Below are 26,622 nucleotides of genomic sequence, written 5' to 3'. Positions count from 1 at the left end.
TTCCCACAGTTATCCACGGGGACAGTGACAAATTCTGTCAGTGTCATTCTCTTAACACTTAGGGAAGGGTTACCTGCCTGTAAATTTTTATTATAGATATTTAATTTTTTATTTATTTATTTTTTAATATTCATAGGTTCTTATTTCTGACTTTGCCCATCAGGTGTTTCAAAAACAGGCTCTTTATTGAATTTAGATTTTAGTGGAAATGGCTCATATAAGAAATCTTTAAGTACTTATACTTTGTTCATGTTTGGAGGTTAGGGCCTCTCTTATAAAGTCACAGTAGCAATTCTCCCTCAGCTAATGCACCGAAGCTCATAGGAATTGAATAGGCTTCAGTGCATTTGCTATGAGAGACTTGCTACTGTGGCTTTGTAAAAGGAGCCCTTAGTGCATAGAAAATCTCCTGGCAGCATAGTGGTTATGCTAAGGTTCCTCCTTATGTGCTCCTTTTGGAATAAAACACACAAAATATATGTATGGGCAGAGCCCAGCTTCCCCCAGCCCAACACCTGTACCGAAACTTTCATTCAGAATGTAAAATAAAGGCTTTAGAAGTTCTACCCCACTCTGTTTCAAATGGTCTCTCCCACCCCCAACCCGGCATCTTGCTTCCAGAAGGCCCAAATTAATTTTTTTTTTCTAATGCAACTGGGTTTGTGAGACCCTGCAGAAGGCATCAATTAAATTCTTGTCTCCACCTCCTTCCTCAGTGGGCTGTGCCCCAGCTCCTCAGTCTTTTCCTTCTGCAAGTGAGACTAAAGGTGTCTTTGAATCTGCTCTGAGATCATCATCTTTTTTTCTTTTTTTTTTTGGTGGGTGGGGGGTTTAATCCAGATTTCAAAGCTTTTGGTGCTACAGGAGTTCCCAGCATTCCTGGGGCAGCTCTGGCTGCAAGAAGACACATACTCTTGGCGCAGAGGTCTGTCACTAGTGGGATTGCCCCTTTATGCAGGGCACCTGCCTAGCCAACCTGCACTAGTCGGTTTTTTTTAGCTCAGGGACCATTCCTTTGGGAGCGCTGCTCACTCCAGATTCATCTAGAGCTTGAGTGCAGGCTATGTGACCCCAAATTAGCCCTCGTCAAAAGTGATCCTATGGGGGTCTGAGGTTCAGCCTAGACTTCGGTCTTTGGCAGACTGAAAAAGCAGGCATTTGAACTTTGTGCATGCTTGCCTGAGACACTCTTCTCTCTAGTGCAGCTCTCAGCACCAGTGCAGGCACAGTGAGTACAGGCTAACCCAAACCCACAAGGAAATGCAGAAGGTATCATCTACTTTTTCAGCTCAGCCTCCTTGTATCACTAAGCAGTGTGCCATCTTGGTTTTTTCCTTCTGCAAGTGAGTTGAGAAGATTTCTTTTCATCTGCTCTGCTTCTGGGGGGAGGGGTTTATCAAGGCTTCCAGTGTTAAGGAGGTTCTCAATAGTTCTGAGACTGCTCTGCCTGAGAGAAGTTACAGATTCTGTAATCGGAAGTCTGTAGCTAGGTGGGCCACCCTTTTTACAGGGCACCTTGCTAGCTCAGTGTTTTTTCAACCTTTTTACACCTATGGACCGGCAGAAATAAAATAATTATTCTGTGGACCGGCATCGGTCCGTGGACCGGCGATTGAAGAACACTGGGCTAAGTCTTGGGCCAGACCCTGCCCATCTCTACCCAATCTCCACCCCAGACCCCACCCCCATAATGGTACTAATTGCACCTTGCATGTCCCGTGCCTCATCTGGAAGCCTTCCCTCTGACTTTGCAACGTCAGAGAGAAGGCTTCAGGTTCAGGCGCAGGATGCCCGTAGGAGCCACTGCCTGTGGCTTTGTGCACTGAATCAGTTAGGAAGAGGGAGCTGGCTCGAAGATAACGCCGCATCGATCGCACCGTGGACCGGCGGATGAAGAACTCTGTTTTGGGCCTGATGCACCTGCTGGCGACCGGCAGGAAATTTCTGTGGACCGGCACTGGTCCATGGACCGGTGGTTGAAGAACACTGTGCTAGCTGACCTGTTCTAATACTTGGAATAGCTTGAAGTTCGATCATCTGAAAGTCCAGCTTGCTGCTGTTTCATCAGGCACTCGAGCACAGACTGAATTTGGCTCCGTTTCAGTCCAAGAGACTTTTCGGGCACCAGTTGTGTCTCCTCTTCCCCACCCCCTCACAAAGAGATGTGGAGTTGGTAGGGTAGAAGGTTTCAGGCTCTTAGAGCCTTTGTAAAAGGCAACCCATAGAGACAAGCCCCTGAAATATCCTGCTTGCTTGTCTGAGTCTGTGGCAGCCTTAGACAAAGGAGAGTACCTGACAGTGTGCAGACTGTTTAAACCAGCAGACTTAAATGAAGTCATTGTAGGTTTATTTATTTATTTTAAAATGTTATAGCCCGCTACATCCACAGTTCTGAGAGAGTTAAATTTAGAACCCCTGCAAACTTCTACTACGCAACACTTGCTTTTGAGCAGCTCTAAGACTCGGTCCTTATTTTTTCCTTTGCACCTTGATGCTGCCAGAGCATTAAGAGATGCCAGAAGGTCCCTTGTAGGGGAAGGAGTGCGGCTAAAACTATGACAAAGCTATATCCCATAGCTCCTGATTTCCACAGCTGTTTGCACCATCAAAGGTAGCACAGGTTACTAAACATATTTCACAAGCTAGTAAAAGTGGAGTGATTCTGAAGAATGCACAGGATCACAGGGTGGATGTAATCCTCAAAAAGCAGTTTGAGCCCTTGACTTTGGGTTGTTCTGCGGCTTCCTATGTGATGCGTGCCTGCTATAAGATGTTGCATCAGACTCTGACCTTAGTGAGGAGAGCACATACCTCCAGGTGTTGCTTTCGGTGGTGAATTATATTGCAGATGCTATGGATGATGTGTTTTAGTCATGGGCGAGGTTTCTGCTTACTCTATATCCTGCTTGCAGGATGCTTTGGATCAGACAAAGATTTGGAGATTTGATTTCTAAAGCCATGTTGAGCAGGCTCCCTTTCAAAGGGCAAATGCTTTTTGGCAAAGGGCTGGCGACCTTATGACCAGCGTAATGGATCATTTTTTCCTAGATGATAGGTCAGCTGCCCCAAGGGAGTCTTTTCATGGCTACAGACAGTCTCATCTGTTTTTTTGTGAGCTCCTCTGGTGCCTGTTTGGCAGCTATTTCTTAAAAGTTCCAGTGATGCCAGGCCACTCTCCAACCTCCCCTGAATAGGTGAGAGACTTTGGGAGTACTGGGAGGCCTAGGAATGGATTTGCTCAGACAAATGGGTTCTGGAGATCATTCGAGAGACCTACAAACTCAAATGAACTTCTTTGTAGCTTCTTTGACTGGAAGGCCAGAAAAAGCAGCCAAAGTACAGGTAACAGTACAAAATCTGTTGTAGATTTGGACTGTGGAGGAAGACTGGACGCTGAATCGAGCTTGGTCAGATACTCCATATACTTTATCATGCCAAAGAATGGCTCAGATGATTGGAGACCAATTCTGGATCTGAAGTCCTTCAATGTAACCCTAAGGGTGCCCAGTAGTGCTGCCTGATAAAGGGGAAAAAAATTTTGATTGATTTTCCTGCCTAATTGGATGTTTTGTTTTGTGTTTTGTTTTTTTTCCCCCAAACATCCTGGTGGGTTTATTTTATAGTCTCGTCACCCCTTTTATAGCCTTTTCATCCCTTTTGCCCTCTCCTACCCACACTGATGCTGTGGTGTAAACAAAATAAACAAAGATTTTTTTTCTTCTCTCTGTTAAATCCTAGCTCACGTTTGCGGTCTAACACCAGCTCTGGCAGGATACACGTTTCAAATCTGACACATTGTAATCGCAAAACAGAAAATAAAATTATTTTTTCTACCCTTTGTTGTCTGGTCATTATTCAAATCATGTTGGTCCCATGCTCTGGTTGTCTTCTGATATGATAACTTACTTGCCAGGGTCTCCTGCCCATTTGTTGGTTTTTTTTTCTCGGTGCTAATCATCCATCTTCGATCTCTGTCCTCCCCTTCTGTTTCCCTTCCCTCCCCCAGAGGTCTAGCATCTTTTATTTTTTTGTCTCCATCCCCGCAGCTGCAGCGATGGACCCCACCATCCCCAGATCCACCATCTTTCCTTTTTTAACTACCCTTTCATCCAGCATCTCTCCCTTCTTTCCCACCACCCCAGGGTCCACCAGCTCTCCCTTTCTCTTCCCAACTACCCTCCTATCCAGTATCTCTATCCCCCACCCCCCTCCACATCATCCCTTGTGTCTAACTTCTCTCCCTTTCTGTTCCTTCCCTCCTTAAATCCCATTATCCACCATCTCTCTCCTCTGTTTTTAGACCCATTATTTCTTCCCCATCCCAGTCTGGTTTATGCACATCTCTTTGAACCCCTCCTTCCCTCCCTCCATGTATTTCTATACCAGTGGCCCCCCCCCCTGAAAGCCTGGTTCCCCCCTTCCCCGGCCTCCCAGTCTTACCTTTAGCTAATACGGCAGCCTGCAGAGAGGATTGCGGTGCTGTAGCAATCCTTTAGGCTGCTGTCGTCCTTGGCACCACGTTCCCTCTGCGCGGTCCCGCCCCTCCTCTGACATCAGGGGCAGGATCGCGGCAGAGCCAACGTGGTGCCGAGGACAATGGCAGCCTGTAAAGATCGTTATAGCACCACGATTCTCTGCAGGCTGTCGTATTAGCTAAAGGTAATGCGGGAGGCCAGGGGAGAAGCCGGAGGATGCTGCAAAGAGCACCTAAGCACTGCAGTACTTCCCGACTTACCCTCCCCCATCGCCCCCTAAAACAGGAACGGCAGTGGACAGCCAGCAAGAGGCAGCGCTGCCTCTCCTGCTTGAGGGGCAAGGCCTGTTTTATTTTTTTTAACAATTCGAATCAGAAATCGGGCGGCACTAATGCCCAGGTTCCGGATGGAAACCATGCATTTAATCATTGCCTCGGTTGCGCCGGGGGAATATTTAGCCTCACTGGACTTGACAGAGACTTACTTACATATTTCTATATTCCCAGACCACAGAAGGTTTCTCAGGTTCAATGTGCTGGAGAGAGACTTTCAGTTCTTGGCGCTACCATTTGGGCTGGCAATGGCACCTCGCACCTTTACCAAGGTGATCGTAGTTACAGCAGCACACCTGCGCAAGGCTGGGATTAAGGTACACCTATACTTGAACAATTGGCTAATCAGGAGCTGCGTCCAAGGTTGAAGACCACAAAACAGTGGCACAAGTAGTCCAGCTATTGCAGGACTTTGACTGGATTAACAATTTCTGGAATTGCCTGGAGCCATCTCAATCCCTGGAGTACTTGGGGATTATATTCAACACAGCAGAGGGTTGTGTTTTTCTTCTAGACCCATATAAAAAGAAATTAAGATATCAGATTTTAGAGGATCCTGACAATGTCAACTCCCACTGCTTGACATTATCTGCAGTTACTGGGGTCGATAGTATCGACCACAGAGCTGGTTCTATGGGCAAAAGCTCATCTACACCCTCTCCAGACAGATTCCCTCCAGATGCCTCTGGCCCGGATGTTGGATGAGCATCGAAGTTTGTAGTGGTGGCTATAGCTGGAGTCACTGGCCAAGGGCTTATCTCTCCGCATATCCTCTTGGGCAATTTTGACAGATGCCGGTCTATCGGATCATCTCTTTGTGTTGACCAGTTGTAGCCACTGAGGAAAACCAGTTTCAATGGCTTTGATTTCCTTATGGATATGCTTGGCTATTTATCTGCTTACATCGATTGTGAAAAGTAACTGCCGATCTCCTTGAAAGCTTATTCCACCAGAAGTATGGCTTCATGGGCAGAGTCCAGGGCTGTTCCATCCAATGATATTTGTATGGCATCTATGTGGTACACTCTCCATACCTTTAAAAAGTTTTACAGTGGACGTGACAGCACAGAGGGGACTACTCTTTTGGGTCCTCGGTACTAGCAACAGGCTCATCTGTCCCGCCCTAGACTCATGGGAATGCTCTGGTACATCCCACTTGTCAGGACTCATGTACTTTTTGCACTGGAAGATAAAGATTAGGTTCTTACCTCAGTAATCTTCAGTATAAAAGCACATGAGTGCTGAGGCCTGCCCTCTTAGTTTTCAGTGTAGCCTGCTTTTGCTTTGACATGTAGGTCTCTACAAAGGCTTGTCTTCTGGCAAGAACTTTGAAGTGGCTGTCGCAAAGATGCAGAAAAAATACTAATTGTATATCAACTAGCTACTGACAGATTTCAGAGCTGAGCAAGTGTTGATGCTGGTTACACTCAGGTAGGTGGTTCTTTGTTCGACCTTGTTGATGCTATGTGGGGTTTTTTTTTGTCAATTACTTGTTTTTTGTTGCAGAGCAGATCAAAAGTACGCGGTGCCCCTCTTTGTTGTTTCTCCTCTTTTAGGTGTTATCAACTGATTTGGTACGAACTGAAATGAGGCACTGCCCAGTGATACAAGGAGGTGAAGTTGATGCCTTCCGCATTTTCTTGCAGGTTTGGGAAAGGAACACATTCATGTGCTTTTATACTGGGAATAAGATTACCAAGGTAAGAACCTATTTTTTTCCTTATCTGCTATCGTTTAAGTTTCAAGTTTTATTTATTTATTTAATTCTTTATTCCTTTTTTAATCGTTCAACAAGTGTACAAGTCTCAGAAACAACACTTGAAAAATCCATCAAGTCAAATAACAATTGTATATATATAAACCCCTAACCCCCCCTCCCTCCCAACATTATTTTTCTTTATTCATTTTTAACCTCTCATCAAGTGTACAAGAATCATAAGAACAACACTTAGTTAAACACTTGAAAATCTTATCATTATACTATATAAACATAAAGTTTTATTATTAAAAGTTTGTTGTACACGCAATGTCAAGTACTTCAATGCATTACTAAGACCATATGACTTACAACATATTTTTAGATAATTCTTATGTAAGCCCAGTGAAAGGTATTGTGGTTTGCAAAGAATGCAGTAGTTCAGTGTTTTGATGAGTGACTACTATAATTTTGTAATGTTTATATAGTGAACGAACAGGAGTCTGGCTGTGATAACCCTGACATATCTGGTCATGAACATTTGCATAAGACTGATCAGGAACAAATGGAAAACAAGCTGCCTGCTCCCAGAGATTTACCACAAATTCCACAGTTATCAGCATTTGGCCTCTCCCACTATCAGTTTCACGCAAGGACTGTGACAAACATTGCAGCACTTAATGGGATAGCTAATGTTAAAGAAGATCCAAAGAACATTCAAGTACCAGTAATGCCAAGGACACCAAAGTGCACCTTATACATGGAGGATGATGCCTTGCTTGAATCTTGCTTTCCAAAATTGGAACCATTTAGCATTGCTGAATACCACATGAAACTGAATGATGACTACACAATGGCATTAATAAATAGGGCTCAGGAAAAGAAAAAGTAAGTAGAATTTTAAAAGTGCTCATTTCCTCATGTATAGCTGACTCTGATGGAATTTACCTATGCTCAGCCTTTTTATCATTTGAGCCACTGGACAGGAAAGCATGTAATGTATTTTTGTCTATATGAGGGTCCATATCTAATTAGCTTATTGGCTATTTTCTTCAAAATACACAAAGCTACAATTTATGCTATTTATTGTACTTAACTTCTATAAATGCCAAAAAAGGTTTCAAAACCTGTTCAGACAAATACTGCAAGTTTTGCTGCACTAGAAATGTTTCTGGAGAAAACAGCGGGAAACAGACATAAAAGACCTCTCAAATTTACCACTTCTTGAATTTTTGAAGTATGGTATATGTTCGGGCTGCTAATATAAGAATGGATTTCGTGTAAGATTGGGCTGGGGAGGGCATCAATGGGAGCTCCACTAACTTGGAACATGAGGATGTTACTGGCCAGACATTATGGTAGATATCCTGCAAACAGGATGGTTGGATAGGCTGGAGTGAGCTTGGACAGCAACTTCAGCATTTGGAACCTAGGACAATACCAGGTGGACTTTACAGTACATTATCCAGAAATATCAAAGAGACAAATCATGTATTTTTAATGGGTTTAACTAATGGGAAGTGTCTTTATCTGCCATCATTTACTATGTTTTGTCGAGGAACAGTCTTGGGTTTTTTTTTTTATATTGGTCCAGTGGACTATTCTTTTCTAGATTACCAAATGGTGGTGGTTGTAGACACTGTGTGAAACTAGTAAGAAAGCTAATACATCACAAGCAGGGTCTTACCCTAAACTACTTTCAGCTCCTGGTCTCGATGACTGCAACTTTGGAGGGTGGTGCCTTAGGTGAGAGCTCATATGTGCTCTCTGCAGCAGGCCTGTTATCCCAGGGGGGCTCAAAAAAAAAATGAAACCCTAAGGACAATCTTGTTGCCAATAATGTCCAATCTAATATCCAATATATAATTGGCTAACACTCTTGATCCCTTGGGGAGAATGTTTGGACTTGAGTATTAACTATTAAGGAAAAATTAATATAATGGACATCAGTATTGGCCCATTACATACAAACGAGAGACTGTGGGCTCGGGCAGAAACTCATAGATGACAAGCACCAGACAATGAGTCTAAATAAGAACTGCCTCATACATCATTTAGTCCGATTTAAGGTCAATTAATTTGGTCAAAATACTATGTAAGTCATAAACAAACATTCGCACCAGGGAAAAAGAAAAATAAAAGCTTAATAAACTCCCAAAATCATCAATATGTATCAAAATTGTGAAAGTGCAAAGTGCTCACATAAGAATTTGTACTAAATTTATTCAGTGAAAGGTGCTGTGCTAGACTGAGTCCCCTTGGAATTTCATGATATCACTCGATAGTTGATTTTCAAAGTGCATTAGAATGCTAAAAAAGTACATAGAAAAGTTAATATTTTAAATAAAAGTCCGTAGAAAAATTCATAAAGAGATGTTTTTGCTAGTAGCTGCTTAGCAGAATCCTATTGGAAATTCACGCTGCCACATAACAGTTCATAGAAAAATTAATGCAAAAATGTTTTTTGCTAACGAGTACTCGGCTGAATCCCATTGAAAGTTCATGCTGCCACACAACAGTTCATCTGAACCAACCAGTGTCATTCGGTTCCTTTTTTGGAGAGAGGACTCTGGGGACAGATTTTTAGCACTCCAAATGTTGGATATGTCAGTTGCTGCTCAATTACTTGGAAGTTAGTAATGAGTTCCATCACTCAGATCATCTTTTTGTGCTGTTTGCATGAACTAACTGGGGCTGCTGCTTCTAAGACTGATTGTGCAATGACTTAAGGAAGCCTTTTTTTCCACCTGTTTGGCAAGCAAGTCTCCACTGCTTCCATTATGAGCACATTGTACATGGGCCGTGTCTACATCTTGGGCAAAGGAGATTTGCAGGTCAATGATCTGGTTATGTTTGCACACCTTTTTGAAACATTGTCGCTTGGACATCACACCTTCTCCTCAGCTACACACCACAGCTAGGTTGGATGCTTCTTTTGGTTCCTCGGTTCCGACTGTGTGATTGCAGGGTACTCATCTTGTTAGATATAATGGATGGGAAAATTTGTGTCTTACCTAATAATTTTCTTTCCATTAATCACAACAGATGAGTCCAGATTTTCACACCCTGTGTTTGCTTGTTCTGACAAAATGATACAAACCCAATAGGATTACCCGAGGGTAATACTTATTTGTGCTCCCGACTATCAAGTCTTGTCGTTACAAGAGATTCTTCAATAAATTGCTCGGTTTTCAGGCAGGTAAAATTAATTTATGATACATGTATTTTAGGAAATTACTAAAATCTGATTTATTTGATAAATTTGTAAACTGATGTTTTAGTATTCTGATTGATATTTGTATATTGCTTTTATAGTTGTATATTTTAGTGGATCTTAATGTACTTTTAGTAAATTGTATTTTATTCATTGATTGTATAATTTTTAATGTATGTGAACTGCCTAGAACTATATGGTAGGGCGGTATCTAAAAATAAAAGTATTATTTATTTATTATTATTAGTTTCAGTTGGGGAATTATTCCTGTTTGTTTCTGGCTGTTGTAAGGAAGGAAAATTTGTTTTGTGTTTTCTTTTTATGGCTTTGTTAGTGCAATACTGCCTGAGGCAAGGACCGTCCTATAAGCAGGCAAAGTTTTTAGCCTTTATCCCCTGTCTCCACCTGCTGGTAGACAAGACATAACCCACTCTTTAGGGACTCATCTGTTGCGATTAATGGAATGAAGAGAATTACCAGGTAAGACATAATTTTCTTTTTCTGACACAAAGTACTATAAAGGATTCTCTGGTCAGAACTGGTTTTCTCAACTACAATAGAATCTCAACTATCTGCCACCCACAGATTGGTGGATGCTGGATAACTGTTTACCCGGTTGATTGAGAGTGCTGTTGGAACACAGATCTCAATTAGAGAGTTGCGCGGGGCAGAAATCCCACCCGTCCCCGTGAGGAGTCCCAACTGTCCCCGCGAGGCATCCCCTCCGTCCCCACCCGTCCCTATAAACTACAGAAATAATTATTTCATTTAATTATGCTACTGAATTAAAGGCTCTGGTAGAAACCCATTTACAAATAAGCAAAAAGACTTTATTAATTTGGAAATATTAATTGGGAAGAATACATACTTTGTAAACAGGTTTCTACCAGAGCCTCTAATGTTTATAAATTTTTATCAACACAACTAATATACTACTTTATCCTAAAGAAAAAAAATAAATAGAATTTTTTTCCTACCTTTTGTTGCCTGGTTTCTGCTTTCCTCATGTTCTCATTCAATTCCTTCCATTCACTATCTCTCTTCTCTCTGTGTCTTTCATTTGCTCTGTTACTGTGCCGCTCCCCCCATAGTCTGGTATCTCTGTCTTCTTCCCTGCCAGCGTCTTCTCCCCACTCTCTCTTCCCCATTTCCTTTCAGCGTCCTTCTCCCCCCCCTTTGCCTTCCCCATTTCCTTTCAGCGTCCTTCTCCCCCATGTCCTTTCAGCATCCTTCTCCCCCCCCTTTGTCTTCCCCATGTCCTTTCAGCGTCCTTCTCCACCCCTCAGTTTTTACCTTAAGCGTATTTTCCTCTCCACTTCACCTTTCCTCCCTTTCTCCCTCCCTGCCACTTAGCTTTGTGGCGCTTCCCCGCCCGACTGACAACAGAACAGGCCCGGTCCGACAAACCTCCCTGCCCTGTAGCCGCGAATCTAAATTAACTTCTTACAGCAGCTGGAGTATTGAAGCTGCTGTAATAAAGTAATTTAGATTCGCGGCTACAGGGCAGGGAGGTTTGTCGGACCGGGCCTGTTGGTCGGTTGGAGGAAGCGCCACAAAGGTAAGGGGACCTGCCAGCTGTGCACCCCCCTATGGCTGCTCCCGGGGCGGACCTCCCTCCCTTGGTACGCCACTGCCGATCGCAGCACAAGTCTTCCCGATATCAGCGCTGACGTCGGAGGGAGGGAGGGCTTTGCTTAAGCCCTCCCTCCGACTTCAGCACTGACATCGTGGAAGACTTCCGTTCCGATCGGCTGTGTGCTGCGGCAGGGCAGGTAGGGAGAAGACGAGCCTCGCATCCAACCCCGCAGGAACCCCGTGACCCTAGGGGACGTCCCCACGGGATCCCCGCGACCCGAAGGGCGAACGTGCGGGATTCCCGTTGTCCCCGTGCAGTTCTCTAATCTCAATCCCCACTTCCCTTCCACCCCAAAGCACTAGTGCAGCAGTGGTCCTGAGTCACAAAGCCCTCCTCTCTCCCTCAAGTCCTGAAGTGGCAGAAGAGGCGGCAGTCCTTAGCTGCGAACCCCCTCACTCCCTTCCTTACCCAAAGTGCAGCTGGAGAGCAGGAGGCAGCCTCAAAACAGACTGCTCGCAACCAGTCCCAGCAGGGCCTTTCCTCAGACGTGTTGATGCCTACTTCTGCCACTTTGGGGCTTGAGGGAGGAGGGCTTTGCAGCTCAGGACCGCTGCCATGCTGGTGCTTGGGGTCAGAAGGGAGGTGGGGTTCATGGTTCAAGAATGCAACCACTTCTAATTCTTCAGGGTTTGAGGGAGGGAGTTTGTGGCTCAGGCTTCTGCCACTGGTGCTTAAGAGGACTATTTTTTTTTTCCCCCACTGGCAATTTTTTTTTTTGCTATTTGGGTGAGAGTGCCAGTTAACCAAGAGCCAGTTAACTGAGATTCTACTGTATTTTGTGAGAGTACCAACCAAAAGTTACACTGTGAAACCAACATTACCAAATATGAATGGAAATAGGAAAGTCTAATGCTTATGACACTAACACACCACCATGTTAATGTCTCAATCATGTGTTGATACCGTGTTTCCCCAAAAATAATACCTACCCCAAAAATAAGCCCTAGCAGGATTTTCGGGGTAGGTCTTAATATAAGCCCTAGTCCCGGGATTCGCCAGCAGTTCTCCTTCCCATCCCTTGTGGAGCAGAACCCTTTAGAGAGCACCCCCGCACCCGCCACGGAGGCAAATCCCCATTCTTCCCTCCCTCCCATCGGAACCCTGTAAGCAGCGTCAGGCCGGCTAACAGGCTGCTTCAGCAGAGTTCATGGGTGGACAAGGCCGAAGCTACTTCGGCAGAGTTCATGGGTGGACAAGGCCGAAGGAGCCTGTTATGAGTGCTGCCGGCCTGACGCTGCTTAGGGCGGTAAGTAGGGCTCACGGCAGGGTTCCGAAGGGAGGGAAGGATGGGGATTTGGTGGGGAGGGGGTGATCTCTCAAGGCTCCTGCTGCACGAGGGAGGGGAGGGAAGATGCTGCACATGTGGGTGAATTGGGGTAAAGGGAGAGATGATCATGTACATACCCCAAAAATAAGACCTAGTGCATTTTTTGGGCCTAAAATTAATATGACACTTGTCTTATTTTCAGGGAAACATGGTAGTAGAAAGCTACTTTTTTTTTGTGCAAACATTTTAAGCCAATAAGTTTGTTAAAACAATTAGGATTTTTCTTTAGTATAAGGTTCATTTAAATGACTGATTCTCTTCTTTTTTCTTTTTTTCCTGTTACACTTTAGTGTACCTGAAGGTAAAAGCAATAATGTACATGCAAGACCACCTGTATTTTTCTGTGACATTACCACCCCTGTACTGTCAAGCCAACTGTCACATATGAGTGGTAAGATCTGTTTCTCCTAAATACCCATTATATTTTGGGGGGGGGTCCCAATAACTTTTTTTGAGGATGAATAGCTTTATTTAACGCTATTGGGAGGCAGTACTTACTTCTAAAAAAAGGCTACTTGGAACCAGACATTTGTCAATAAATTAATTACCTTGGACTTTCAATAAAATAGCCCTTATAATGAAGCCCAACTGGGGAGATTAGACTAAATCCTCATATTCTTTTTGACCCAACAAATGCCTACCTGGATGCTTAGTTTATTTGAGATGCCTTTAGATAATGGAAACTTAACTTTTTAGTAATGCTAAATCTAATTTCATTAGTCTTTCCTTCAAGTTGAATTTCTCCTTTTTACAGTTGGTAAACTTGGAATGTCTAATATTTGTTTATATGAGAGTTTTCTATTGCATAATCTCTATCTCCCAGCAGGTGATAGTCGCTATTCCACTAGCTCCTGCATTTTGGCTGAAATATTTGTTCATCTTCTGTTGAGATTTTTCTCTACAGGTAGATAGGGGTGTTTGGCTGGGTGGTGCCAACTTTGGGAGGTAAGCCTGGGCCCCCCCAGGTCCCTACTCCACCCTCCTCTCCATTGGATTTAGGTTATTTCTGGTTCTTTATTTTTTTCTTCTTTCCCTGAATAAAAAAAATAAAAAAAGATTGGGACCAGTGTGCTGCAGCTGGATGGTACTTTCCTGTCCTTCCAGTCTGCTACTACCAACCTTAACAAAATGTGAACTCGGGTGAGAGAAAATTTCTTTTTCAACTTTCTTTCTGCTTCCTGGTTTGATTTGCTGGTTTGGTTGCTAGGGTATTAGTGCATGCAGTTTTTTGTTTTGTTGGCTGCCGGTTCTGGGTTGCTCAGCGGTTAGTTTTCTGTGCAAAGAAATGGCGGCAGAGGCGGTTAAACGGTGTTCCCGCTGTGGAAAGCAGTGAGCACCATTGGGCCTCTGTTCGGCGGGTTGCGCAGATGCATTGGGTGAAGAAATCCAGATCGCGCCTGAGAGTTCAGCTGTTTCCCGCGCGGTTGATGTCGGGCCTTGTGGCTGCTGCAGTTCCACTTCAGTACATGTCGGCGGTTGGGTAGGCAGTCAGCTGTTTTTCTTCATCTGCTTCCGTTACGGGGCAGGTTTTGGGACAGGAGCAGGTTCTTTCGATGCAGGTTCCTGCTAATTCTGTGGCCTTTCCCCGGAGTTTGTAATGGTAATGCATAAGGCCTTTTTGATGCAGGGCTCTCAGTCTGCACAGCAATGGGCAGGGGATGTGACCCAGGGTCCTGTGCTTTATGCCAATAGACCTCCTCTGGAGTCTAGGGTGGCGCCTCTGGATGAAGGGGTTCCTCCATCTGACTCCACCCTATCTCTTGCTCTTCCGGAATCTCTGGAGGGCGGTGAGGTAGCAGACTTGGAGTTTGAGGATGCGCTCGCTAGGGAGGTGGATGATCCTATGGTGCTCCGTCTTTTTCATAAGGAGGAATTACCATCATTTATTTCCAAGGCACTATAAGGCCTTAATATCTCTCAGCCTGATCCACATGCATAGGGGTCCACTAATCCTCTGATGGCGGGCACACGGAAACCGGCTAAAATGTTTCCGGTTCATGAGGTGATGCAAGAACTCATTTCGGCTCAATGGAACACACGAGAGGCTGGTCTCCGTGTTGCGAAGGCTATGCGCCAGTTGTATCCGGTTGTTCAGGACGAGCTGGACAAATTTAAGAACCCCATGGTGGACGCTTTGGCGGTGAAGTAAAGGCTGCTTTGTTTACCTCATTGGAATGACTACGAGACGGCATTGTATGTTCCAAAAACAGACAATTTTTTTTATTGTTAGTATAAAGACTTACAAAATTGCAGCAGCAAAGACATAGTAGAAAGAAATATATTGTCAGTTCAGATGCAATGGAGAGCAGAACTTGCACTCATATGCTTAGCAGGGGGCTAGCAATTCCCCGCAGCATAAGTAAGTGAATCTCTCTGGCTCTACCTGTGATGCACGTGTTTTTTTATACAAAGAAATTCTTCCTTTGTTTCAAAAAGCACATCCCCAAACTCTGGTCATGTACTTCCCTATTGGTACAAAAATGTATACCTAACTATTCCTCCCCTCAGTCCATGCCTCTCTCACTTCCCAGGAGGGGGGCCCGAGCAGAAACAGAGAACTGAGAAGGTGTGATCTGATCTGCTCTATTCATAGGGGGTTTTTTTTGTGGGTGTGTCTCTCTTTCTCCATCTTGTGAGGCTTAGGTGCCTAGAGGTTCCCTATTTGGGGTTACTCTGCCTGGGAGAGGATACAGATTCTGCGTGGTCGGCAACCCCCAGGTATATCTGCTGAGCCAGCCTGCCCTGTGCATCTTGGAAGGAGGAAGGAGGCAGAGCTAAACAAAAGTAGGTGACATCTTCTACACAACTCGCAGTTAGAGGAGAATAACCCACTTGGTTATAACTCGTGTGCTTTTGTACTAAAATTTTGTACTAAAAAAGAAGATTATCGAGGTAAGAACCTAATCTTCCTGAAGAAAATTCAGGCCAAAATGGGGGAGAGGTAACTTACAGACAGGACATTTTAAATCACTGTTGTACAATTTTTCCAATTTTATTGAATTGGAAAGAATAAAATGAGATACCAAAATTATCCTAAAATTTCTCCTATCTTCTTGATCTCCTCTGTCATTCTCTTTCCAAATTAAAATTCTGTCATGGTGACAATATATTCCATTTTCTGACTGAGTAATTAGATTGTAAATATTAAGATTAGATACTGGGATGGTAAAAAGATGTTAAATATCAAAAGCAGTGGTTCTCAAACCAGTTTTCATGACACAGCCAGCCAGGTTTTCAGGATGCACACAATGAATATGCATGAGAATTTTGCACATGCTACCCCAATTCATGCAAATCTATCTCATTGTATTCATTGTGGATATCCAGAAAACTTGCCTGATTGACTTTGTCCCAAGGACTGGGTTTAGATCACCTGAGCCAAAGGATTTACCAATAATTCTAATTTTATTTATTTATTTTAGGTGCTGCTAATTTAAATTCTCCTTTGCCACCAATATTCTGTACTCCTGGTATAAAAATACATAAAAAAGAAAATATAAAGCCAGTGGAAACTCCTGGAACAGCACATCCAAGTAATGATGGATTAACACCACCAGCTCACAGCTTTCAATCTCAATGTTTACAAAATGAAGCTGTTGTAAGTTGTTTACATTCCATTACTGGTGTGACGATATACAAAAATAAAGATTATTAGTATTATTATTATTGAGGATAAACTAGACCGCCAACTCCAGGATAGAAAGGGAATTACCAGAATATATTGAGAAAAAAAAATAATTTGGTAATTTATAGATATTACTGGTATTTTATGTTACCATTTATTTTCAGCAAGTAATATCAAAATTTTAATAGACTAAAATATTAAGTTCAAGTCTTTACTAGATAAATATTAACATAGGGAATGCTTGTAGAGAATGAGAGTAGTTTTTAAAAGCCATTTCTGTAGTTAAGAGAGTATTTTACCTTCAAAAATAGACATTTATAAAATTGTCTACTGTGCTCATGGGTAAAATGTTAGCCTACTTTTAGGGACCCTTTTGTAAAGTTATGTAATAGTGCTATTTGTCTAGTGGTCCTGGATGCTAGGGTTATACATTTCAACCTGCAAATTGCTTGCAGAATGCTGTCAAATCATATTTTGAACTCCTCCTTCCCAGGGAGCTGTCCTGCCGCCTCAGTTTTCTGCAAACAAGTTGTTCAGAAGTGTTTCTGCTCTGCTCTGTAGTTTATTATTTTTGGGCATTTTTTCTAAGTGTTTGATTGGAGGCTTAGTACCCAGAGGTTCCCACTTGTTGAGACCTCAGCCTATGAAAAGACACAGACCCATGCTGTGGAAGTCTACTGCTAACAGTATCAGCCCTCGGGGACAACTAGCTAGCCAGTCTGCTTTTATTGTTTTTGAGCTCGCGGGCCATCCCCTGCATAGCTGCTTGCATCCTTGATTTATCAGGGGCTTGAGTGCAGGCTGTTTGACTCCATCACGGCTTGGCTGGGCTTAATAGTGAACCAGCTGTGTGGTCTAGAGGTCTGCACGGGGATCGCGGGGATCCCACGGGGATGGCCCAAAGGGATGCCCCCTGGCCCACGGGACTCCCACGGGGATGAAAACAACCTACCTAAATTCTGGCGATGCAGGCATGCAGCTTACAAGTCCGGCGTCGCAGCAGGAAATAGCCATGCTGAGCAGTGAGCTCAGCACGTACACAGATGAAAGCCTTGCTTGCTGATTGTTCCGGCGGCACGGCGGGGCGGGGCCGCCAGACCAATCAGCAAGCAAGGCTTTCATCTGTGTACATGCTGAGCTCACTGCTCAGCATGGCTATTTCCTGCTGCGACGCCGGACTTGTAAGCTGCATGCCTGAATCGCCAGAATTTAGGTAGGCTGTTTTCATCCCCATGGGAGTCTCGTGCTCTATGGCTCTAAGTCTTCTTTAAGTCTTCTTACTCTGGGGCACCAGACCTCTCTCATACAAAGGCCGGGAATGCAGAGTTGGTTCCATTATCGGTAGGGGATGCCTTGGTAGGCTCACTGCTCAGCCACTGGGAACCCAGGTTCGGTCCTGTTCTGGGTGGAGGACACTTGTGGGGTGGGGTAGGGAGGGGGGCTAGTTTGTGCCATCGTGCAGGCTCACCACTCTGCCTCTGCCGGCAAAAGCACAGTCTGTCCCATTCTAGGGGGAGAAAACCTAGCAGGGACCAGGCTGCACTACAATACTGGCTTCTAGAAAGCACAATGGACTGGGGGGTGGGGTCTAGCAGTGTGTGGCACCATTTGGACCCATGTAGACTTGCACGGCCATTCAGATGCTGACCCAAGGTCCCTTTCCATCCAGCATCTGCCCCTCTGTCTGCTGCTTATGCCCAGCATCTGATCTGTCTCCTCTCTTCCTCCTTTCTGCCCCCTCTGTCATACCATCCATCATCCACCCTTCTTTCTCCCCCTTCCATCCAGCATCTGCCCATCTTCCCCCCTTTCAGCCCAGCATCTGCTTCATTTCTCTTTCTCCCCCTTCTATTCAGTGTCTGCTCCATCTTTCTCTTTCCTCCCTTCCATCCGTATCCTCCCCTTCTCCTCCTTTCCATTCAATGTCTTCCTCCCCTCTCCTTTTCTTTACATCCATCATCTGTCTTTTTCTCTCTCCCCAGGCATTCCAGCTTGTCTTATCTTTCCCCTTTCATCCAGTGGGTCTGATCCCTCCCCATTTCTATCTACAGTCTGTCTCCTCTCACCTCCCACCCTCTCCCATCTGACACCTCAGCCGCTGCCAGACTGATGCAAAGCCTTCCCTCCGATGTCAGCTCTGACTTCGGGGGAAGACTTCTGGGTCGGCTACATATGGCTTGCTGCAGGCTGCCTCCAACCCCTGCTGTTATCTGGACTCGAATGAAGTGGTGGAAGGGAGTGCATTTTTGGACACAGAAGTCATGAACTGGGGAGAGAGGAAGGGAGGGAAAGAGATGCTGAGGTGGGGGAGGGAATAGAAAGAGAGAATTGGGTGTGGGTGTGTCAATGAGCGGGAAAGAGAGATGGTTGTGTACACACGGCAAATGGCAGAAAGAGGAGAATTTTTGGTCGTAGGGAGGAAGGTACAGAATATGATGGGGAAGAAAAAGATGAGAGTGAGAAATGTGGCAAGGGAACAATGGGACAGATTGAAAGAGATGCAAGAGGGAGGAATATTGGACAGTGGTGAAGGGAATGGAGGGAGAGATGTGGCATAGTGCTGGAGAGGGGTGATAGAAGGAGAAATGTTGGGCATGGGGCTGGTGGGTAGGCACGAAAGATGAGAAAGAGATAAATGCTGGACCATGGTAGGGGGAACCAATGGACAGCAACAGAAGAATTTACAGAAGATGGGAAAGCGGAAAAAAGAAACTGGGACCAACTTTATGGAAAAATAAGTCTCCAGACAACAAAGGTAAAAATCGGAATTTATTGACTAAAATATGTTAGCTTTGGGAAATGTATATGGCAGATGTCTTTGTTTTGTGTTCAAAAGAAAAGGAAATGCATTTCTGGTTTTATTTCTACAGTGTTGAAGTACTTGTTGACCCTTGCTGTGACTGGTGGGGATCCCCAAGAACCGCCAGCAGAGGGCCTCCTCTAGAGATGGCCAGAACTCCCCTCCACCAAGCGCAGCAGTCGCTGGCAGCATCCATGAGCCACTGAGGTGCCAGCATCTGTGACTCAGGGACGCTACTGCTGCCTGCCAAGCTTGGCAAAAGGGACCCCCGGCCAACTGCAAAGGAAGTCCTCAGCTGACAGTTTGTGGGTTCTCATCAGCTGAGTATTTATATTTTATATTTACATTAGAGGTTCTAGTAGAAACCCATTTACAAAGTATGTATTCTTCCCAATTAATATTTCCAAATTAATAAAGTCTCTTTGCTTATTTGTAAATGGGTCTCTACCAGAGCCTTTAATTCAGTAGCATAATTAAATAAAATAACTATTTCTGAAGTTTATAGGGACAGGTGGGGACGGAGGGGATTCCTCGCGGGGACGGGTGGGATTTCTGTCCCCGAGCAACTCTCTAGTGTGGTCCTCTCCCCATTCGCGGCATGAAGTTTTCAGGGGGTTGAGGCTCAGTTTGACCTCGGTTCAACTGGCAGCTCGAAGACCAAGTTCATCCAGTGAACCTGTGAGGCAGAGTTCTCCATTTTGTCCTGGCTGCATTCCTAAGCTGAAGCAGGCAGCCCCATGGCACAGTAAATAAGGCTATTATAGCCTATGGGGTGGGGAGGGGGGGTCTACAAAAGTGAAATTTAAAGGTTTGTGCAGCCAGAGCCAAGGTCCCCCACCTCTAAAATCTTTCCCTGCAACTTTTGTACTTCAAGAAAGTACACTTGGGCCGTTTTTGGCGCATTTTTACTGGTGGCAACCATCTTGGATTTTTCTAAAGCCTCCATCTGCCTCAAACCACCTCAGTATTAACATTGACAGCGTTAGATCCCTATATCATGCCAGATTTGTGCTGGATGGCTGGTCGAGGAGCGTCCATGTCCCATGTGCAGTGGAGCACACAGGGGAATGGACAGGAGCTTTGAGCTCAGCTTCCTCTGAGTTCTCTAGGGTTGGGGGATCTACATGAGGTGCTTTCCCAAGGTAACATAAGAACATAATAGCCTTACTGGGTCAGACCAATGGTCCATCTAGCTCAGTATTCCATCTTCACGGAGGCCAATCCAAATCACAAGTACCTGGCAAAAACCCAAATAGTAGCAGCATTCCATGCGACTGATCCTGGGCAAGCAGTAAGTTTCCCCCATGTCTGTCTCAACTACAGACTATGGATTTTTCTTCCAGGAATTTATCCAAATCTTTTTTAAAGTAAGCTACATTAACTGCTCTTACCATATCTTCTGGCAATGCGTTCCAGAGCTTAACGATTTTCTGAGTGAAAAAATATTTCCTCCTTTTGGTTTTTAAAGTATTACTCTAACTTCAAGTCTCCCCTAATCTTTGTAAATCTTGATATACTAAAAAATCCATCCACTTTTACCCATTCTACCCCACTCAGGATTTTGTAGACTTCAATCATATATCCTCTCAGCTGTCTCTTTTCCAAGCTGAAGAGCCCTAACTCTTTAGTCTTTCCTCATACAAGAGGCATTCCATCCTCTTTATAATCTTGGTCGCTTTTATCTGAACCTTTTCTAGTGCCGCTATATCTTTTTTGAGATGAGACCAGAACTGAACGCATTACTCAAGATGAGGTTGCACCATTGAGTGATAGAGGTATAATAACATTCTTAGTCTTGTTTACCATCCCTTTTCTAAATTCCTAGAATCTTGTTTGCTTTTTTGGCCACTGCCACACATTGGGTGGAAGGTTTCAGCATATTGTCCACAATAACACCCAGATCTCTTTCTTGAGTGCTGACCCCCAAGGTAGACCCTAGCATTTGGTAACTATGATTTATATTATTCTTCCCAATGTGCTTCACTTTCCATTTGTTGACATTAAATTTCATCTGCCATTTTGGATGTCCAGTCTTCCAATTTCCTAAGGTCTTAAGCACATAAGCATTGCCTCTGCTGAGTCAGACCATAGGTCCATCACGCCCAGCAGTCTGCTCCCGCGGCGGCCCCCCCAGGTCAATGACCTGTAGTGATCTATTACTCTACTACTCTATTACTTTACAGCCTTCTGTACTGTATAGTAACCCTCTAATTGTACCCATGGATCCCCTTTTCCTTCATGAACTCATCCAATCCCTTTTTGAACCCCAAAGTCGTACTCTGCTCTACCACATCCTCTGGAAGCCTATTCCAGGCGTTCACCACCCTCTGCGTGAAGAAGAACTTCCTAGCATTTGTTCTGAACCTATCTCCCTTCAATTTTTTTGAGTGCCCTCTAGTTTTTGCTGCCCCTGCTAGTCTGAAGAATCTGTCCCTCTCTACCTTCACTATACCCTTCATGATCTTCTGAGTTTCAATCATATCCCCTCTAAGTCTCCGCTTTTCCAGGGAGAAGAGCCCCAGCTTCTCCAGCCTCTCAGCATATGAGAGGTTTTGTAATGTAATGTAATGTAATTTATTTCTTATATACCGCTACATCCGTTAGGTTCTAAGCGGTTACAGAAAATATACATTAAAATTATAAGTAAGGAAGGTACTTAGAAAATTCCCTCACTGTCCCGAAGGCTCACAATCTAACTAAAGTACCTAAAGAGTAATAGAGAAGTGAAAAGTACAGATAGATGAAAGAATAAGAAAATAAACATTCTAACAAGATTGTATTGAATTAAGTACTTTGGAAGGCAGAAGAGAGGAGAGAAAGGTATAGATGCAGAAGGATGAACTGTTGAACAAGGAATTTTGGAGAAATTTAAATAGTAGAAGTAGAACAAGACAAAAAAAAACAAATGGCAAAACAATGAATAAGATTAAAAATAATTAGGTAAACTGGAAAAAAAGAAAAAAATAAAAAACATTGACTTCAGTCTAAAGTTTCAGCTTCAATTTCAAGTCTCCTTCTCTGTGATGGTCTTCTTCATATAATCATTACGACTCACTGCCCGTGTTCCAGCTGCTACCCTGAACGACTGCTTCAAGATGACTGCCATAGATGAGGCATGTGTTGGCTGTTAGTGTTCCTCTTCTGCATAAAAGCCACCCAGTACTAATTTTGGTGTAAGTAGGTGCCGCAAGATCTGGGGCAAACAGGGAACTCCTGCTTTGCTGCTGCTGCGATCTCCACAGCACTCGGACTGTGCGGCCTCGGTGTGAAACTCTGAAGAAAAAGCTGGGCTGATAGATGTTGTGATTTCAGTGCAGTAGCCCTCAGACTCAGGATGGTCAAGCACCGAATAGGTCATTGTTGCCGATACCAGGAGCGCAGGAAATAGGCGGATGTAGCGAAGAGGACCGCACCGACCATGGGGCGCCGAGGCCGGCAAGTCACCCGCTCCAGCATGATCCGCCAAGCATATCCGGACAGTGTGCTCCGTGGGAAGACTCCTCCCAGCTCCCCTTTCTGCAGGCCATCGACCGCAGCACCGCATCTGTACAACTTTCGCCTTAGGAGCCTGGTTCGATTGCTGCCTCCGGCTGCTTGCCTGATATCTGCCACCTCTCCCCCTGCTCCCAAACAGGGGTAAACTGCAGCACGCAGCCTCCGGTAAACTGGAGCAAAGGATCCAGGTCATGTCTATCATAACTCCAACCAAAAACAAGGCTTCAGATCGGTCTTTCCCAGCCGCCACCACAAAGTCTTGTGAACCACAAGCAAAGGGCCTTTCAACTGCTGAGATGGAACCAACGGTCAAATCACAAAAGACTGTAAGTATTTTGAAAAATAAATATATAACAAAGGAAAAGAAACTCAGAAAAAAGAAATTAAGATCAAAGATAAAAGCAAAAATTAGAGATCAGTAATAAAAATTAAAAAAGACATGCCCTTTATCATTTTTGTCGCTCTCCTCTGGACCCTCTCGAGAATCGCTATATCCTTCTTAAGGTACGGCGACCAGTACTGAACGCAGTACTCCAGATGCAGTCGCACCATCGCCCTATACAGCAGGAGGATAACTTCCTTGGTTCTGGTAGTGATACCTTTTTTGATAATGCCCAACATTCTGTTTGCCTTTTTTGAGGCCGCTGCGCACTGTGCTGCTGGCTTCATTGTTCTATCTACCAAAACCCCCAAGTCCTTTTCTAGGTTGCCTTCCCCCAGTACCATCCCCCCCATTGTGTAGTTGTACATCGGGTTCCCTTTCCCTATGTGCATAACTTTACATTTTTCTACATTGAAGCTCATCTGCCATTTATTTGTCCACTCACTCAGTCTGTTCAGGTCCATTTGAAGTTCTTTACATTCCTCTACAGATCTAACCTTACTGGAGAGTTTCGTGTCATCTGCAAATTTAACAACTTCGCACTTTGTCCCTGTTTCCAGGTCATTAATAAATATATTGAATAGCAGTGGTCCCAGCACCGACCCCTGTGGGACCCCACTCGTGACCCCTTTCCAGTCAGAATAGTGTCCCTTTACTCCTACCCTCTGCTTCCTGTTCGCCAGCCAGTTACCGATCCATCTGTGTATGTCTCCTTCCACCCCGTGGTTCCACAGTTTCCTTAGTAGGCACTTGTGAGGTACTTTGTCAAAGGCTTTCTGGAAGTCCAGGTATACTATGTCTATGGGGTCACCTTTGTCCAAATGTCCGCTTATCCCTTCGAAGAAGTGCAGCAGGTTCGTTTGGCAAGATCTTCCAGTACAGAAACCATGCTGGCTTGTTCTCATCAGCTTATTTCTTTCTATATGCTCATTGATACTGTCCTTGATTATCGCTTCAGCCATCTTCCCCGGAACTGAGGTTAAGCTGACCGGTCTGTAATTCCCCGGGTCGCCTCTGGATCCCTTCTTGAAGATAGGTGTAACATTTGCTATCCTCCAGTCCTCTGGTATTACCCCCGTTTTTAAGGATAGGTTGCAAATCTGCTGCAGTAACTCCGCTATTTCGTCTCTAAGTTCTTTTAGTATTCTTGGGTGGATTCTGTCCGGGCCCGGAGATTTGTCAGTTTTTAGCTTGTCTATCTGTTTGAGTATGTCTTCGAGGCTTACCTCCATGCATGATAATTTATCCTCTTGGTCCCCCTTAAATAATTTTTCCGGTTCTGGTACATTGGATGTGTCCTCCTTTGTGAAGACCGACGAGAAGAAAGTGTTTAGTCTGTCCGCTACTTCTTTTTCCTCCTTTACTACTCCTTTCCTGTCCCCCTCGTCCAGGGGTCCCACCTCCTCCCTTGCCGGTTGTTTCCCTTTCACATATCGGAAGAAAGGTTTAAAGTTCCGTGCCTCCTTTGCAAGTCTCTCTTCATACTCTCTCTTTGCTTTTCTGACTGCACGGTGACATTCTCTTTGGTGCTTCCTGTGCTCTTTCCAATTTTCCTCGGTTTTTTCCTTTTTCCACATCCTGAAGGATATTTTCTTATCTTTTCTTCACAGTCCGCATGCATTTTGACAACTTTGAACAGTTTAGTGTCATCTGTACATTTAATCACCTCATTGTAGTGAAATTCTAGTTCCAATTTCAGATCCCTGCGGCACACCACTATTTACCCTCCTCCATTGAGAAAAATAGCCATTTAACCTTACTCTCTGTTTTCTGTCCAATAACAAATTCTTAATCCACAATTGAACATTGTCTCCTCTCCCATGACTTTAATTTTCTCAGGAGCCTCTCATGAGGAAATTTGTCAAAAGCTTTCTGGAAATCTAGATTCACAAAATCAACCAGCTTGCCTTTATCCACATATTCACATCTTCAAAAATGTCAAGCAAATTGGTGAGGCAAGACCGCCTTTGGCTGACCCCATGCTGTCTCTGTCCCATTAAATCATGTTTTGTCTACATGTTCCAGAATTTTATTTTTTTTATAATTGTTTCCACTATTTTGCCTGGCACTGAGGTCAGGCTTACCTATCTGTAATTCCCCAGATTTCCCCTGGAACCCTTTTTAAAAATCAGCATAATCTTAGGTACTACATACAAATTTAGGAACAGGTTACAGATCACTAACAGATCAGCAATTTCACATTTGAGTTGTTTCAGTACCCTGGGATGTATTCCATCCGGTCCAAGTGATTTATCACTTTTTAACTTGTCGATCTGGCTTAGTATGTCTTCAGATTCACTGAGATGTTTCAATTCCTCCGCATCATCACCCTTGAAAACCATTTCCAATTCAGGTAGATTTCTTACATCCTCTTCCATAAAGACCGAAGCAAAGATTTCATTCAGTCTTTCCACTATGACCTTATGTTACCGTATCCTCCCTGAGTGTACCTTTTACTCCTTGATCATTCAACAGTCCCATGGATTTCCTCACAGGTTTTCTGTTTTGATGTATCTAAGAAAGTTATTACTATGAGTTTTTGCTTCTTTGGCAAGCTGTTCTCCATATTCTTGTTTAGCTTTCTTTATCAGTACTTTGCATCTAAGTTGCCAGTGCTTATGTCTCCTCTTATTTTATTCATTGGGATCCTTTTTCCATTTTTTAAAGGATGTTTTCTTGGTTGTAATAGCCTCTTTTACTTCACCTTTTAACCAAGATGGCTCTCGTTTCCTCTTCCTTCCTCCTTTCTAAAGCCCTCCGAAGGTGCATTGGCCAAGCACAGATGTGGACCAACAGGGGGTCCCTGCCTGTGTCGAGACCCCCCCCCCAGTGCAAAACATCACCCTGGATTTCTGAGTCTTATGTGGAATGCTTGTTTGAACTGCTGAAGGTCTTCAGCATCTGTGTTCAGCACAACAGAGGTGGTGCCACAGGGGAACTCCTCTCAGCATGTGCCTCAGATGAGCTAAACAAGGAGGGCTCTCAAGGTACAGTATTTTCACATAGACAGTAAGATCCATCATTAAATCAGTATAATCAGGTCAGTTTCTCACCTCATTGGATTTAAGAAGCATATCTACACATTCCATCTGGGAGCCTCACTAGCGTTTTCTGCGTTTCATAGTTCTTAGGGTAGCATTTTCAGTTTCAGCCCAAGCCTTTCAGTCTCGCCACAGCTCTGCTTACCTTCTCCAAGGTAATGGTGATGGTAGCAGCCTTTCTGCGCAAAGAGGGTATCGGATTGCATCCCTACCTAGACGACTGGCTTATTCGGGCTGCCTCTCATCAGAAAAATGTGCGAGCCACAGCCCGGATAGTTGGGCTGCTCCACTCTCTCGGTTGGGTCATCAACTTGGAAAAGAGAAAACTTTTTCCAACTTAAACCCTAGAATAAATTGGGGTGTCCTTCAATACACAAATACTGTGTGCAGTTCTGATCACCGTATGTCAAAAAATATATATAGTGGAATTAGTAAAGGTACAGAGAAGGTCAACAAAGATGATGAAAGGGATGGGACGACTTCCGTATGAGGAAAGGCTAAAGTGGCTAGGACTCTTCAGCTTGGAGAAGAGACGGCTCAGGGGTGATATGATAGAGGTCTATAAAATACCAAGTGGAGTGGAAAGGGTAGATATGAAT

At 44.2% G+C, this 26,622-nt stretch overlaps 1 protein-coding gene across 6 annotated transcripts in view; it reads left to right on the top strand.

The window, feature by feature from the left end:
* The window catches only part of SKA3 (spindle and kinetochore associated complex subunit 3), a 61,125-nt gene that overhangs the window by 18,188 nt on the left and 16,315 nt on the right, over nucleotides 1-26,622 (top strand). For all 6 annotated transcript variants that reach the window (XM_033950249.1, XM_033950244.1, XM_033950246.1 and 3 more), the window contains 3 exons: nucleotides 6,992-7,391; nucleotides 12,971-13,071; nucleotides 16,103-16,278. In XM_033950249.1, coding sequence (XP_033806140.1) covers nucleotides 6,992-7,391; nucleotides 12,971-13,071; nucleotides 16,103-16,278 — 677 coding nt within the window. The remainder of the gene's footprint in view (nucleotides 1-6,991; nucleotides 7,392-12,970; nucleotides 13,072-16,102; nucleotides 16,279-26,622) is intronic.

This window comes from Geotrypetes seraphini, chromosome 6 (assembly GCF_902459505.1).
Source record: "Geotrypetes seraphini chromosome 6, aGeoSer1.1, whole genome shotgun sequence".
NCBI classification, from domain to species: domain Eukaryota; kingdom Metazoa; phylum Chordata; class Amphibia; order Gymnophiona; family Dermophiidae; genus Geotrypetes; species Geotrypetes seraphini.
The sequence above is the reverse complement of the archived record's forward strand: the minus strand, read 5'-3'. Positions and strand labels throughout refer to the sequence as shown.